We start from the raw sequence: 16,913 nt of genomic DNA, 5'->3' as shown, positions 1-16,913 counted from the left end.
CAGGGAGATGAGTGAGGGGAGGCAGGGAGGAGGGAGCTGTACAGCCCCATGTCGTCTGCAGCTCCAAGTCTCCAAGACCCCGGGCAGGGAACAAGATCCAAAGAGATGGGGCCCAGCTCCTCCTGCATCAACTCCATCTGGCTTCATCTAAGACAGCCCTGCTGAGCCAGATCCCACCCTGGGCCATGCCCTGGCCCCTGGGAGGTTGTATATATGGGGTCAGCTTTGGCATCAGCTTGGCCTGGGCTCTGGGCCTCTTCTGCCCACTTCTAGGTGAGTGGCCCAGGTCCTCCCTTGAAAGATGCCCTGAGCCTTTCCTAAATTTGCATCTTCTGTTAGGTAGGAAGGGAAACAAAGGCACAGTGGGGAAAGCCTTGCCCAGGGCCACAGAAAGACTCTGTGAGTCCTATCTCCTGACTCCACAGCTGTTCCTTCTGTCCAGAGGCCTCCATAAGCCCGCCACCACCCTTCCTGAGATTCTGGCCCTGTCCACCTTCACCAGGCATCCCTGCACCACGTGAACATTCTATTCAAACCTCAGGGTGTGGCAAGGCAGAGAAGTGAAGGAACTTGCTGAAAGACATGTGGCCAGCTGGCGACAAGCAAGGACTCCATCCTGTAGCCGGCAGAGCCCAGGCTTTGCTGCCACTCAGACTTGGGCTGAACCCTTGCCACCTGCTGGCTACGTGACCTTCCCTGTCTGTGCTTCCATCTCCTCATCTGTAAAATGGGGATAAGCCCTACCTCCCAGGCTTGGGGAGGAGAGGCAGTGACCACTAGGATGAGTGGCACGGCGCCTGGCACAGAGGAAGGCGTGGGAGAGCAGCCCTCACCAGCGTATCAGTGTATCTGGCTCCAGGATGGGGGCAGGTGATGGCAAGAGAGCAGTGGCTGAATCAACAGCCCAGCGACCAACCCTCCCAGCCCCAGCCACCCTGGGAAGGCTCGAGACCAGGAACACACAAAAAGGGTCAAGAACAAGAAATAACACAGGCCTTTTATTTGCTCCAGAACTCGGCTACTGTGTGGTCTGAGGGTGCCATGCTTTCCCAAAGCCCCCGAGGGACACCCCACCCAGGGGGTGCCAGATCTCTGTGTGTAGCCAGACTGCAGTGTCCCCCCAGGCTGCCTTAGTCCAGAAGACCAGCTGCCCGCCACTGGTGCACGGGATGAGCACATCCCCTGAAGCTGGAGAATGGTGTCCACCTTTGCATGACAGCTTCTCACAAGGCATTGGCTAAAATATTGCACTTGTAAATCAGGAAAACTGATGAGGCAAGGGTTTCCTATTACAGGACGACATGCCAAGCATCCAACTACTATTTAAATAAATAAAACTCAAAGTGGGGGTCTGAGCTGCGAGCTCCAATGGTCCTCCAGGAGGGCCCGAGAGCCCAGGCCTGGACCTCCTGCCCCATCAGCCAGTTCTTCAAGGAACTTGGTCAACGCGAAGCCTCCGCGGTCTCCGCAGCAAGGAGCAGCAGCTCCAGATCTGGCTTAGCCGGGGCCCCTGACCTGCCAGGGTCCTTGGGCCCCCTCGTACCGGGGCAGTGGGGACCCCACGGGGCCCATCCTTCTACTCCTCCAGTAGCCTGGGCCTCTCTTGGTCCAGGCCTCGCTTCCGTATGTCTATCCGTCTGTCCAGAGACACAGCCTCTGGGGGCTTGCTTGCCCCCTCCGTCACAGGGGGGAGGGAGGCAGGTGGGCAGGGGACCCAGCCCGCCTGGTGTGAACGCTGAGCTTGACTCCAGTAGCCCCTAAAGCGGGGGACTCATCTTCTTCTGGTTAATAAGGTCCAGGTACAGGTCAGAACGGAGAAAGCGAGGGTACGAGTCCTTTTCCATGAGCCCGAAGATGCGCTTTTGTGCCAGGTCGAAGCAGCCCCGCGTGACACTCTGCAGGTTGTCCTTGGTGTGCTCCCGCGTGTAGGAGTCCAGGTTGACCTGCGGAGGCAGAGGGGGACATGGTCAGGGCTGCCTGCTGGGGACTGACCCTAGGGCCCATGTGCCTGGAAGGGACCCATCCAGCCTCTCACCTCCAAGCCCCTTTGCCCCACATCTTAAGGTTCATCTGAAGTAGAGACCCTCAGACCAGAGGATTCAAGTCCTGGCTCAGTCATTTCCTGTAGGGCTGGCAGCATTTATAAGGCTAAAAATACCACTCTGAGGGTTAGGCTTCCTGGGTTCAAATCCTAGCAGTGCCACACCTGGGTGTGTGACTTTAAGCAAATCACTTAAGTGTGGTGAGCTTCAGTTGTCGTATCTACCAGCTAGGAATAATAGTACATTCCTCAAAGCATGAAAACCAAGAAAAGACCATCCACATAATGTGCTTTGCACATAGTGCTTGGCACACAGTAGACACTCAATAGATGGGAGCAATTATGATTTGTCTCCCTAAGACTGTCTGTCTCCTTTTTTTTTTTTTTTTTTTCGAGAAGGGTCTCGCTCTGTCACTCAGGCTGGAGTGCAGTGGTGCGATCTCGGCTCACTGCAACCTCTGCCTCCCGGATTCAAGCAATTCTCCCGCCTCAGCCTCCTGAGTAGCTGGGACCACAGGCGTCCATCACCACACCTGGCTAATTTTGTAATGTTAGTAGAGATGGGGTTTCGCCCTGTTGGCCAGGCTGGTCTCGAACTCCTGACCTCAAGTGATCTGCCTGCCTCAGCTTCCCAAAGTGCTGGGATTACAGGTATGAGCCACTGTACCCAGCCTGTCTCTTCGTTTCACAGGTTGTTGTGTGGATGAAACATGAGAACGCATACATAAAGGGCTCAGCACATGCCTGGCATGCAGCAGTGCCTTGGTGGTGGCCATTTTTATTACTAACTGGGATTCTGTTCTTCCCCTGATCCTAGCTTGCATCTTCCCCACTGGGTACCTGGGCTCATGGAGTCATTCTGGCCTCCCACCTTCCTGTGCTGCTGGCTGCCACCTTGCAGCTGAAGGGCCACTGGACCCTGGGGATTGGAGGAGCTGAGGGTCTGCCCTGAGGTCCTACCTCCTTGCATGCCTGGATCGCGATGTATTCAGCAAAGATCTTCTTGGCCTTGGATGCCATCTTGGACTGTGACTTGACCTTCTTGAAGTCCTCACAAGCCAACCAGAACTCCAGATTCTCCTCGCTGAACTCAGTGCGAAGGAAGGCTTGGAACACTGCTAACCCGTCTGTGAGGAGAACAGATCCTGGGGTAAGAGGCAAAGTCAGCCTCTCCTGCCCTTAAGATGCCCCAGCTTACCCCTACAGGACTTTGAAGATGGGCATGCTGGGAGCTGAGTACAATGCCCATCCCCGACAGCCAGGAGCCCTGGGATGTGGCCCCAGCCCTGCCACTGCCTCTTTCAGGGTCTCAGCCGGGTCTCCCCCTCTCTATGCCTCAGTGTCTTCATCTGTGAAATGGGGACTATCAATTCTGTCTCCCAGAGCCCTGGGAGGAGCCAATGGGACCCTGCCCATGAGATGGCAGGCACATTTGGCACCTTGAAAGCCCTCAGTACATAGAAATGTTTATTCTTATTCTGGGAATATGGATCTGAGCACACAGGTCCCACGGGCCTCCGGCAGGCAGTGCCAGCTCACATGGACAGGGAGGGGCTGGCAGAAGCTGGCTCCAAGGCCAGACCAAGGGCCTCGGCTTGGGCTCAGCCTCTCTGCAACAGCAAGGACACGCTGACGGCCGAGGAGAGGGAAGGCGGCCTCTCTAGCACAAGCTACACAGGGTCTGGATGGGGGCGAAAGGGAGAGGGAGAGAGGGCACAGGGAGGGGGCAGGCAGGCCCAACTTACATTTGTGAACCAGCAGCTTCTCCAAGGACTCGCCCCACTTGAGGGCTTCCTCTGAGGTGGGCCTGAGGGGTGAGGGAGGGAACACAGTGAGGACACTGAGAGGCTTGGGAACCTGGCGGGAGGCTGGGCCAGGCGGCCTTTGTTTACTGCCCTGGGCCCAGGCTGCAGCTGAGCCCAGCTGGGGTGCCCAGGAAGGAGGCCCACCCTCTTTCCCGGGTCCAGGGTCCCTTCCAGCCCCCATCTGCACTCCACCTAGCCTTCCCCCTAGGGCAGCTGCTCCCTGTGAGGGTAGCTACTTGCCAGGTGCCCAGCTCCGTCTGTGAGAGCCTCTGTCTCCCCAGAGCCGGATCAAGCCGGCAAGCCCCTTCCCCTCAACCCTACCACTCAGTCCTACTCCCCGGTGAGCCAGTGAGTCCCCAAAGGTCCCAGGGTGCCAGGGAGGACCTACTTGAATGACTTCATCATTTTGTCTGCCTTGCCCGCGGGAGGGGCTCCAGGGGACTCATTCCGCCGTCTGAAGATCCCCAGCTTGTTCTTCATGTCCTTGGCTCTGGGGACAGAAGCAGAAAAGAGGGTTGCTCAGCCTGGCCTATTAGACCCTGCAAATCCAGAGTTGGGAGAGCTGGGTCGAGGGCACCTACTCCTTCATCGTGTGTCGCCTCTGCAGGTTCCCGTTGCGAGTGAGGTACATGCCTCGGAGCATCTCTGTAGGGCCCCCCACCTTGGGGCCACAGATTGGTCTGCAGGAAGCACCACTCTGGCTCCTGTCCCCCACCCCGCGTCCTGGGCAGCAGGCAGCAACGGTGCAGGCTGCAGCCACACACGCTCCCTGGAATCCTGGCCTGATGACTGGACTCCCAGGCACAAGCCGGGGCTGGGACTCAGACAGGAGGAGCCAGGAAATGGGAGGGACCAGGAGGGGGAGCGGAAAAAAAAATTCCTTCTGGCCAACCCTGAGAGGGAGCCGTGAAAGGGGCATGTGTCTGCAAGGGACAGCCTCTGGGGCCGTCCCGGCAGGAAGCCAGTCCCAGCTATTTGTGAACTGGCCTCCTCGTTACCATGGCAGCAGGGAGACAGTGGTGGGGAGTGGGGGACAAGTCAGCAAATTGCTGAGAGAGAAGGAGGGAGCCAGGGGAGGCACTGCCCACCAGGGTGGCAGGACTGGCTATTTTTAGCCAAGAACCATTTTTAGCCTTGCCGGTCCCCAAGGAGGCAGCAAAATTCAGCACTGGGTGAAACTGCTGGCAAGAAAGGAGCTAAATGCCTCTTGCTCATATTCGCCCCCCTTTTCCCTAGACCCCCTGTACAGGGCACCTCCCAGAGAATGGCTCCTACCAGCCAGCCTCTCAGCCTCAGTCACCTGCATTGGTGACATCCAGTCATGAATATACAGCAGGACCCCAACATCTTAGTAGTTTTAAACCTGAATAACTTCAGAAGTACAAGTCCTATAAACTTACAAAAACACCATTTTAAAGTTTAATTATTGAATGTTGTGTGCATAGTTTTGTGATTTTCGAATAATAAATTTTTCACTTTAAGTTTTGGTCTCCATCCTCCCAAAGATGGAAAATGCTGACTGAAACCAAAAATGAAAATGAAAAATTGATTATTCAAAAATCACAAAACTAAAGACGTGCAAAAGAAATTGAAATAATTAAACTTTCAAGGGGGTTTGGTAAGTTTGAAGCATTTATACTTCCGAAGCTATTCAAGCTTACAATGGCACTAAGACCTAGACACCCTGTCTAATGAAGGAGAGTCCTACAGGGGAGGCTGTGCCCAGGCTCTGGAGCTAGTCTTGGGTTCAAATCCCAGCTCCAGTAGTTACCAGCTGTGTGCCCTTTGACAAGTTTCCTGACCTCTCAAGTTTCCTATCAAGCTTTTTTCTCTGTCAAGCTGTTTCCTGTCAAACAGAAGCCAGCAGGCCAGGTCTCCAGGTCCCAACTCCACCACTTTCTTGCCATGTAACTTAGCCTCTTTGCACAGTAGTTTATTCATGTGTAAAATAAGGGTAGGGTCAATAAGAAAGAACGGAATGTAAAATAAAAGTAGTGGTAAAGATTAAATTAGATCACATATGAAATACGCACAGAACAGTGCCTGGCATAATAAACATTAATGGTTATTCTTATTATTACCCTAGATGTTCTAAGACTCTTCGTCTAAGCTTTTAAGAGTGTGAGCTTCAGAGGCCAGGCGTGGTGGCTCATGTCTGTAATCCCAGCACTTTGGGAGGCCAAGACGGGAAGATCACTTGAGGCCAGGAGTTTGAGAACAGCCTGGCCAACATGGCAAAACCCCCATCTCGACTAAAAGTACAAAAAAAAATGTGCTAGGTGTGATGGCACACACCTGTAATCATAACTACCTGGGAGGCTGAGGCACAAGAATTGCTTGAACTTGGGAGGCGGAGGTTGCAGCAAGCCAAGATCACACTCCAGCCTGGGTGACAGAAGGAGACTGTCTCCAAAAAAAAAAAAAAATGTGTGGGCTTCAGGCAATTCAAAAGGCAGCACCTACATTGAAAGGAGGCTAGACAGGGCAGCTCCAGCACCTGGAACGCCTGCCCTCTGCTGCCACACACTGCTTCCCTACACCTCCCACTTCCAGTGCCACATTCAACAGTCCTGGCACCCCCTGGATCCTCTCTCATCCTACAAAAGGTTAAGTGAAGATGGATGGTGCAAAGGACTGTTTTGGTTTATGCATTTCACCTTGCTAAGAAAGTGCAATTGGCTGTGGAGTAAGAGAAGCCAACAGTTGCTGCAGAAAACTGGAGAGGTCAAGGCAGCTGGGGCAAGGAAGGCTTTCTAGGGTAGTGGACCCCACCCAAGGTCAAGGCCAGGGAAGAGGGTTGCAGGAGGCTCCTCCCCATAGCCCAATTCCTGCCTAGTGGTGGATGCTACAGGACCTGGAGGGGAGGGGCTTCCTCTGCGGGGGTCACTGTGCATGCACCCCACTGCCTCCTCCCTATACCTCCCCCGAGTCTCCGGGGCCTTAGGCCTGTGGGTAGAAGGAGACTTGAGAACCCATACACACATCTTTTTCATTGACACCTCTAACAAACACCCCATAGTATAAGAAGGCCTGAGTGTGGTCAGAAAGGCTTGGGGAGTGCGGGATTCGGCAGCTAGGCCAGCAGCGCCCCCTCCCGGCAACGCCTGAGACTATTAGCATTCAGGAGCTCAGGAAGAGAAAGAGGACCCCCATGCCTGTCAGTTCCACCCTTTCTCAGGTCACTCTTGGGCCCAGAGGGAGCAAAGGAGTTGTTGAAGTCACTTGGTTCCTGCTTGGCTCAGAAGCTGGGCTAAAGCCAGGGCAGCCGGGCTGGTTGCCTCTGGTTCACTGTGGCTTCCGGGTACTGAATCAGCACTTTGCCTCACTTGGAGAGAATGCTCAGGACCCAGGTGACCCCACTTTGGGGTCACTGCAAAGTTCTAAGATCCATTTTTTCCTTGGTGTCTGTCTGGGGTTGTGGGCGGGACCAGGCACAACCTCTTCTCCCGACCTGGACCCCTAGAGGAGAGACAAGCCCTGGGGCAAGGGAGGAAGAGGAGCGCAGAAGCCAGGGATCTTCCCAACGTACAGGTTTTTGCTCTTTCTCTTCCGGGAGGCTTCGTCATCATCCCCAACGGTGTCAGCCCCACTCATCTGCGGAGAGAAGACAGACACGATGCAGTCTGGGCACCCAGGAGCTCCTGCCTAAGTAAAGAGAGGCTCAGAGACCCAACAGTCCCTGCCACCAGCCTGTTCCACCCCCAAAGCCCCCACCCCCGGCACACAGGTGAGGGAGGGAAACCCCACTGCTGGGAACAGCCTGGCCGTGAAGTGGAATCAGCCTGGCAGACTCTCCGGCCACAGGGATCTCCTCCTGGGACATTCAGGTCCCCAGCTCACTGGGGAGAAGCCAGACAGCTGGCACTCATGGCAGAGGCTTCATTGCAGGCAGTGAGCAGGTGAGAGGGCAGGGCTTCTGCTGTGTCACTAGGCCAATCCCTACCCCTCTCTAAGCCTCTATTCCTTAATTTCTAAAATCAGGATCATAATGATTAAGTCAGGATTCTGAAGTTCAAAGGAGACCTGAGATGGTCAGCAGTGTATAGAATAAATCATTACACAGGCCTGAGCGCACCTCTCTTGCCTTATAGCTTTCCATGGCTCCCTAGTGCCCTCAGGATAACGTCCCAACTCCATAATATGACCGGATCTACCATCTTAGGATCAGGGCAGAAAGTTCCATTTAATATCAGTTACAACTCCTTCAGTTATCTCTCCAGCCTGACCCCTACTTCAGCAACCTCCTCAACTCTGCCTTCCAACCAGCAGAAGGTCTTCATCTCCATGTGCAATTCCTTCCCCGGGGGATGCTTTTGTGAGTCTCCCACCTGCATGGACGGACGGATGGACGGACGGACGGACGGATGGATGCATGGATGGATGGATGGATAGATGGATGGATATGTGGATAGGTGGATGGATAGATGAGTGGATGGATGGATGGATGAATATATGGGTGGGTGGGTGGATGGATGGATGGATGGGTGGATGGATGGATGAGTGGATGGATGGATGCATGAGTGGATGGATGGAAGAGTGGATGAGTGGATGGATATATGAATGCATGGGTAAATGGATGGGTGGGTGGGTGGGTGGATGGTAGATGAATGCATGGGTGAATAGATGGATGGATGGGTGGGTGGGTGGATGGATGAAGTAGTGGATAAATGGATGGATGGATGAATTATACCTTCATTTAGCTCATACTATAGGCCAGACCCTGGATGGGGCATAATTCAGATACTATCTCATTAAACCTCACAATAAACCTATAAAGTAAATAGAGACTCCGAGAATTTAAGTCACTTCCCCAAGGAGACCCAGCATGTAAGTGACAGAGCTGGAATCTGCCTCAATTCAAGGCCTGTGTTTCTCCACCAGAGGATGCTGCTACTCAAAAATGCAAGGTCAGAACACATTTTAATGTTTCCCATGAAAGACTCGGGAAGTGCTGCCTCCTTCCTGAGAATGCTGCCCCACCAGAGTTGTAAACACACATGTGTGTACGTGCACACAGGGGCACACACCGTATGGTGTGTGATTTCAGAGCAAGGGTTTGGAACCAGACCTGGATGTAAATCCTGCTTTCACCAACTTTGGGTAAGTTTCCTAGCCTCTCGGCTTCCATTTTTTTAGCTATGGCTTAGGCATGGTGACAGCCACTTCACAGGGCTGATGGAAGGTTCACCAGGATAAACTCTGGACCCCAAGGCACAGTCCTGGCACCCACGCTAACCTCAGTAACCAGTGGTCATTGCCCAGTGAGTGTTACCACTGTCACCATTCAGGGCACCCTTCAGTGCACATACAGGCTGCAGTCATGCTGGCCTGGCGAGGCCATGCCCAAGGCCCCCACCCGTGGGAAAGAGCCCTCGGGCCCTGGGCTTCCTCCCATTCTAACCTCAGCTTCCGTACTTTATCGGCTCCACACAATGGGCCTAGGGACCACTCCCACCCAGCCGCCATCCCCAGCCTCTGCGCTGCTGGGAAATGGGCTCGTCCTTCCACTGTGGGGAGGAGAGTGTCTTCAGCAGGGACTGACCCAAGCCCAGCAGCTTCACAGAGGGGCTGGGCAGCTCTGGCCCTAGGAGTCAGCCCCCTGGGCTGCTGGGGAAACCCCAGCACCAAGAAGAGCCTGTAAGCCAAGGAGAAATTCAGGTGAAAAAATTGGGTTCTGATTCCCAGCCCTAGGGACTCACCATAGCTGCAGGGAGGCTTTGGCCTCTGACCTTGGAGACAGCCAGTGTGGCCCCCCAGACTCCTCCCTCCCACAGCTGCAGCAAGGCCTACCTAGGGCCCAGCCTGCAAAGGCCCTCCAAAGGAATTCTCCTTTCCATCTTCTCCCCACTGTCTCACTATGTGACCCTGTCCGGCTGAAAAGCAGATGGAGGTGAGTCCAGGACCATGCCGCCCTTCCTTCACTCCAGGCAGAACCCCTGGGCCCTGCCCAGCCTCATCCAGCCACCTCCAGGGACTAGGAGCTCACCACCTCTTGGAACAATAAGTATAATTCTTACTGTAATTATAACTGTAATTATAGTAATAATTAACAGTGTAGATTTTTAATTGCCTGGATTTGAAGCTTAGCTCAATCATTTATTAGCTCATTGACCTTAGCTCAGTTACATCCCTCTCTGTGCCTCAGTTTCCTTATTTGTAAAATGCAGGTAATAACCGGACTTCCCTCAAAGGGCTGTGGTGAGGATTATGTAAGTACACGGGGACGTGCTCAGCACAGCGCCCAACACACAGTGGTGAGCAAGTACTCTTAGCTAGCATGGGTTTTGCTACACTACATGCCAGGCGCTGGGCCAAAGTGTTTTAACATACTTTATCTCATTTAACCTTGGCAACGATTCCAAGAGCTAGTTACTGATATTTCCCCTCAGTGTGCAGCTGAGGAAACCGATGCCCAGGGCAGTTTGGTAACTGGCCTGGGCTCTCTGAACTAACAAGTAGCAGAGAATTGTGGTCTGGGTCCAGAGCCCACTAGTGACTGAGGGCTCGTCTGTGAGCAGGGCTCAGCTGGTTTCCCCTATTGGTCCTGGTCGGACTTCTGGGGCTCCCTGGCCATCCATGGCTGCCCTCTCTGATCCAGCCCAGCCTGGCAGGCCCCATGGAACCACGTGGAAACAGTGGATTTAAACTCTATACTTACTTGTTTACACATCTGAAATAATTCTTTAGGCTTTTTAAAAATAGGAGGCTTGAAGGTATTATCGTCTTGGAGCTGGAAGGCATTTTTGGAGTCCTCTCATCTGATCTCTGACCTACGTGGGAGCTTAGTGAAACAGGGCTGGCACCCTCTGTGAACCACCTCTGCCCAGGCCAGTCCCCTGCAGGGGAGGAAGGAAGCAGGGCCAGGGAAGGGCTGCAGCCTGTGGTCTCCTCACTGTCAAAGAATAGCCCATGACCCTCTGTGCTGAGCCAGATAGGCTGGAATAGAATTCAATGGCAGCATCCTGGACCCAAACACAATTATTCTCCGGGGCTCCCTTGACTCCCCAGGAAAAAGGCCTGTGGATCTGCTCTGCAGGGCCTCCAGGGAGCAGCCAGGAAGGCAAGGGTCTGGCGGCAGGGGGCACCATGAGACCACTCAACTCAGCACAGGGCGCCAGATCCAGTGGACGGCCAGCTGGAGAACTGTGGCGGGGGGTAGGGGCGGGGGCTCTCTGTCTCTGGACTCAGTTGGCCCATATGTGAGATCACCATGGCCGAGCAGACCATCTCTAAGGTCTGCCTGTTCTGACATTCCTACTCGCAGTAGAAATTGCTCAGCACACAAGAGGGCAGGATAAGAAGGGTGTAGAGAGGAGACAACGTCAAGACTGAATGTCACCCTGTGGCAGGCAGCATGCACTCTGGGCAGCCTCAGCTTATCCACACAGCAGCACAAACAACCAGCCCAAGCTTTCTATGTACTGCGCCCTGGAACCCTTGGGACAACTCCTGGGGGACTCCGTGTTCCATTTGTAAGAGAAAACTGAAGCTCAGAGAAAGAAGCAACTTGGCCAAGGTCTCAGGGCCAGGGAGGAGGAGGCGGAGCTGAGACTTGAACCTGGGTCTGTCTGACTCCATAGCCTGAACACTTCACCCCTCCCCTCTTCACCTCTTGCCTGGCATTGCCTGGGAATAGTGTTCCATCAGCATCAGGGGACCCTCCCAGAAGAGCCAGGCCAAAGCCAGGAAGATAGAAGTCATGGGGGAACCCGCCGCTGTCCCTCTGCCAGTCCCCCACCCCTGGCCCCTCATCAACATGAGGTTGCAGAGTCTAGGGTAGAGCCACAGAGGACTGACTGGACAATGGTGAGGCCTTGTCTAGCGCCATCATCACTTGCTGCTGTGTGGCTGGGGACAAAATATCTCTCACTAGCCTCAGCCTCCCACTGTAAGACAAGTGCCTGTCCACCTTGCAGCAGTGTCAGGAAGGTGAGAAATGGGGTCTGGTGGTACTTTGAATGGCGGCACAGCCAGTACTATCCTGGTTACTGCTCTTCTCCCCCTCCCCCTCCGCATCACATGATTACCATTTATGCAGCACCCACCAGGTGCTGAGCGCCAGGTACTGCCCTAAATGTTTCACCTGTGTTAAGCTATTTAATTTTCCCAGCAACCCTAGGAAGGAGGCATTATTACCATACCCATTCCACCAAGGAGGAAACTGTGGCTCAGAGGGGCAGGGACTTGCCCAAGGCCCAGTACCAGTAAGAGATGGAGCTAGATCACAGTGTTTGTCCCATCTGGGCTTCATCTCCTCTTGACAAGGGTGGGTTTCGTACTGAAGCTGCTGGCGGGAGAGGGCAGGATGTGAATGGCAAAGGGCTCAGGGACTGGTGTGTGGAAGCCACATGGAAGGGTGGCCACCTCCAGGCTGGGGGCAGCCTCTGATGTCTCTGCCAGCTCAGCCACTCAAACCCAAGAAAGGAAGTGACTGGCTAAAAGTTGGTGGGACAGAGGAGGGTGCCAGTGGGAACCTTGGGCACCCAAAGGAGGAAGCTGAGACAAGAGAGAGCTGGTCCAGGCCTGCTGGACTCCCAGGCAGGAGTATTTGTCCCAAAGTAGGAGCCGAGGCCAACTGAGCTGGGGAATTAGATAAATGCATACACATGAATGTGTGTGACTTTATCTGTATATAAATAGTTTTACTGGAGCAAGTGTGGTGAGGGGAATAGAACTGGGAAGGGTGTAGTGGGGGAATCAGGATTGGGAAGCCCAAGGCAGGTGGGCCTCAACCGCCCTCCAAAGAGGAGTGGCCAGGCCTGATCTGAGTGAGCCTGAGGCCTTGCCTTGGAAGGACAGCGTTCCGGACTCTCTCCTGTAGAAACCATCAAGAAATGGCCTAAGATGGTGATATTCAAACTTTGGCAAGATCATGATCCCTCGGGGCATGTTTAAAATACAGGGTCTGGGCACCACCCCTAGAAATTCTGATTCCAGAGTTCTGGGTATGGGGACTAAGAATCATATATTAACCTCCCCTTGGTGATTCCGGAGCACACCACAGTGTGAGAACCACACACACTTACAGATGAGGAAATGGAGATTCAGTTCCAAGGCCAAAGTTCAAGACCCTTTTCTGGAGGGCCCCAGCCTGCCCTGTGAGAATGACTAGCTTTCAGCAGAAGGCATCTCCCCAGAAGGCAAGTCTGCCTTCTTGCTAGTGGCTAAGAAGCTAAGCAGGCTTCTGATGACATGTCCCAACTTGGTGAGGAAGTATGCTGGAATCCATTAATGATGTCTGCCATGGGTTGGAGGGAGGAATAGCAGCACCTGTGCCAGGCATCTGCCCTTTAGGAATGCTCTGCTCTAGCCAAAGAATGACTGCCTCTACCTCTCTGTTTATTCTAATCCTGTTCAACCTTCAAGGCCAAGCTGAGAGGTATCTTCCTCCAGAAGCTTTCACTGATGGCTTTAGGCCCTGGCGTCTGTCCTGAAGTTCTAGATCTCTGAGTCAGTTGCGCTCCATGGGCACTGACCACCCCTACTCACCTGGCCTCACACCAACACCTTGCACTGGCTGTTGCATTTCAAGAGAAGGAGTGGGGCCTAGCATTCCCTGAGGGCCGCTGCTCATGCGGCTAGTGTTGTCAGGCACCAGCCTCTTCCATTCATCCTCAACCATTCTGGGATGTGAGTGCTATTAACCCCTACTTTTCAGAGAAGAAAACTATGGCTCAGAGGAGTTGAGTGACTCAACCAAAGCCACATAGTAAGAAACAGAGCCCAGACCCAAACTAGCTTATGGGCTTCAAGATCATGGCGCAATCTGTTCACTGTTAGGCCACTTTCAAGGCTCACACAGGTAACTTACTTCTCTCAGGCTGAGACCAGCCTCACACACTTCTGTGGCTCCTGCTGTGTTGCAGAGCACAGGGCCTGGTACACAGCAGGAAATCGATAAATACTTGTTTATCTACATATAAATATTCACGAGAGGCAAACGGTGTGGTGGTTGGTTAAGAGCACTGGCCCTGGAACCAGATTCTAATTCTGGTTCAGATACTGATAAACTGTGTAACCTGGAGCAAGTTAGGTAACCTCTCTTTGCCTCGGTTTCCTCTGCTGTAAAATGGGCACAAAAATACTATCTACTTCAAAGGGCTGTTGTGAGAGTTAATGAGTTCATGTAAATTGCTTAGGATAATGCGGACACAGAATAAATGTGTGTTGTCATTGTGACTGGCTGATGGATTTCTAGTCTGGCTAGGCTGTAACTCTATTTCTCCAGCTACTATCTCAGATCTTTTAAATCCAAATACACAATGGCCTGGGCTAAGCTACACCTGCTCTGCTTTCTGTGGGGACCAGTGAAGCTATAAGAACACAGCATCTGGAATTCTAACATCATGGGTTTAAGTCCAGGCTCTGCCTTCTTGGTCCCATTGGGCCTCAGTTTTATCTTCTGTCCAACAGGTGGAAGGTTCGCTGGGAGGCTGCCAGGACAGTGGGGGTGGAACACGGTGACTTCTCATTCCCTGCAGCCCCTGGGCCAGCCCTCCCCACATTGCATGTATCCTTCTCCCTCCCCCTTTAGCTTTCTCACCTTCCTGTGTCCTGTGAAGAAGAGGGAAAGGTGGTGCATGGAGCCACCATTGCGGCCCAGCTCTTTCTTGAGGGTGCTGGGCGAAGGCATGCCCCAGGTGGAGGTGGCGCCCTCACCGTCTGAGCAGTGCAAGGTGGTGTCGGAGGCGAAGCAGGGACCTCGGGGCTCCTGCAGCAGGCTGCCCTCGCTGTGCGTCCGGCGCCGCAGCGAGTTCTGCACACGCAGTGAGAGGCCACCCTCAGCCCCCTGGCCCGTCTCGATCATGCTGCTGCGCTTGGCCTCACTGCGCTCTCCGTAGTTGTCATCACTGGTGTCCTCATCCTCGTCCTCCTCCTCTTCCTCCCCCTCCTCCACCTCCTCGGCCTCTTCTGCATCCTCCTCATCTCCCGAGCAGCCCCGCTCTGCCCCTGCCTTCTGGCTGTAGGTGCTATCCAGCCGGACCTCGGGGATCACGAAGGCTGGCCTGGAGGCCGCAGGTGGGTCCCCAGTAGCTGCTAGTGGGTCCCCAGAGCTCACGGTGCCCTCAGTAGGGGCCTTGGCCGGCAGGGAGACCTGGCTAGGAGGCAGATCTTGACAGGGTGGAAGGTCCTGGGTGGGGGATTCCTGGATGGCAGGGAGGTCTTTGGTGAGTAGAGGGTCCTGGTGAGGCAGGGGTTCTTGACCAGCAGGCAGGTCCTGGCAGGGTGAGAGGTCTTGGGCTGGAGGGGGTTCCTGGCATGGTGGTGCATCCTTGCTGGGTGGAGCGTCTGGGCCTGGAGGGGATCCTTCAGAGGTAGCTGAGTCTTTGCTGGACAGTGGTTCTTGCCCAGGAGCGGGTTCCTGCCCAGAAGGGGAGTCCTTGTTGGGTGGAAGGTCTTGTCCTGGAGGAAGCTCCTGGCCAGGAGAGGGCTCCTTGCTGGGTGGGGAATCCTCGGCACCAGGCCCCTTCCCGTCCTCCAAGGACATCTCCCTCTTCTCATCTGCCTCTGTCTCAAACATCTGAGAAACAAAAAGAAAACAAGAATGGTTCAGAAGAGGAGGCTCCGAGATGCCAGACACCATGCATGAGCTGACATGAAATCAGACAGTGGCCTGAACCCCGGCCCCCCAGTCTGAATGCTGAGGTGCCAGATGGAACCCCAAAAGCCCCTTTGACTTAGTTATGTAATAATTCTCACCCTGTCTTCTTGCTTGAACTTTCTGCTCCATCAAAAACACAGCTGGTCATTTATAGGAGAAGAAGGAGAGGTAACCACTGTCTATCTAGCTCCTGCCTTGGCAGGTGCCAGGCCAGCTTGACCCCACTCTCTTATATGGCCTTCCTGACAACCCTATAAAAGAAGCATCACTGTCCCCATCTTACAGAAAAGGAAACAGGGTCAAAGTTGCCTCTGGGGATAAAGGAGAACCAGGCGGTCTCTGCTAATGGACCAGAACCAAGCCAAACCCCAAAGCCAGGGTGGTCATTGAACCCAGCCCAGGGTGTCTTCTACCTGAACTAAAGTTTAAAAAATCCTCATGAGTCATTCAAACAAGAATGTTCTCTGAAGGCTTAAGTATCTTTTTGAAACTAATAAACTGGAATGAAACCAGAACTTTAAAATATTGTCCACACCTGGACTCACCAGATGTCACAGACACATGGAACCTCCCTGAAGAATAACCCACTCAGGGATTTTTAAACTGCTTGGAGGAAGCTCAGGGATTCCTCAAAAAACACAGCATCTCCTGCCTCACACACAACCCTCGGGATCCTAGGGTGTTTTGCTGAGTTTTGACAGTAGATTTCATGTGCAAAGAGAAAAACATTTCTCTTGATGAAAGTCTGAATAGCAGCTATGTCACCAGAAGATTGGGGCCCCAAGAAAGTCAGGAGTGTCCATGGTGCCACAACCACACAGGGAGGCAGTTCTCAAGCCAGGGCTCGGCCCCTCCCACTCAAGGACCAGGAATGCCAGAGCTGGAACTATTTATTTAGAGCCCAGGTTCTGTCTTCAAGAAGCCATAGCTGCTGAGAACTGATGAAAGGGAAAGACCTCACCCATACTCGGGAACTGAACAGATGCTTGGGAATGTGTGCACCTGTGGGCACACGTGCACACTGGCAGAAAACTTCAGGGGTAAGTACCCCCAGAACATGGGTTAAGAGCTCTCATTGTAGAAATCATTAATGTCCATTTGATGGATGAGAAAACTGAGCCCAAAGGCCGATGACTTACCCACTATTGTACAGCTGCCCTGACACCCAAAAGGCCATGCTCGAAGCTGAGAAGTCTTTGAAGCCCCGGGGAGTCTGTAATGGTGAAGCCCCACAGCTGGGAGTCAGTGATCAGCCATGGCTTGGGGCAGCTGCAGGCTGCTGCACACACGTGTCAGGGGTCACACTGGCATCTGGGAGTACAGATGTGAGCGGATGTGAAAGCGCGGCATGGGTAAGAGCCACAGCCTGGGAGCATGAAAGTGAAAGTGGAGCCCTGCAGAGTGGAGAAGGTGGCTGGGCAAGGGAGGGGAGGCCTCGGAGGACTCTAGCGTGATCTGGCCAAGG

General features: G+C 53.8%; 1 protein-coding gene across 8 annotated transcripts in view; it reads right to left on the bottom strand.

Annotated features, from left to right (window-relative positions):
- Positions 1-971: 971 nt before the first annotated feature.
- Positions 972-16,913, bottom strand: part of RGS3 (regulator of G protein signaling 3) — a 188,145-nt gene continuing 172,203 nt past the window's right edge. For 5 of the 8 annotated variants that reach the window (XM_030817654.1, XM_030817656.1, XM_030817658.1 and 2 more), the window contains 6 exons: positions 14,390-15,367; positions 7,376-7,440; positions 4,235-4,336; positions 3,787-3,848; positions 3,002-3,168; positions 972-1,943 (listed from right to left, as the gene is read on the bottom strand). In XM_030817654.1, the coding sequence (XP_030673514.1) occupies positions 1,758-1,943; positions 3,002-3,168; positions 3,787-3,848; positions 4,235-4,336; positions 7,376-7,440; positions 14,390-15,367 (1,560 nt within the window). In that variant the 3' untranslated portion in view covers positions 972-1,757. Of the gene's footprint in view, positions 1,944-3,001; positions 3,169-3,786; positions 3,849-4,234; positions 4,337-4,427; positions 4,848-7,375; positions 7,441-14,389; positions 15,368-16,913 lie in introns of those variants that run through there. The other 3 variants (XM_030817652.1, XM_030817653.1, XM_030817662.1) reach the window with 2 other exon arrangements.

The sequence above is a fragment of the Nomascus leucogenys genome, chromosome 8 (assembly GCF_006542625.1).
Source record: "Nomascus leucogenys isolate Asia chromosome 8, Asia_NLE_v1, whole genome shotgun sequence".
Lineage (NCBI taxonomy): Eukaryota > Metazoa > Chordata > Mammalia > Primates > Hylobatidae > Nomascus > Nomascus leucogenys.
This window is presented reverse-complemented; position numbering and strand designations above follow the sequence as displayed.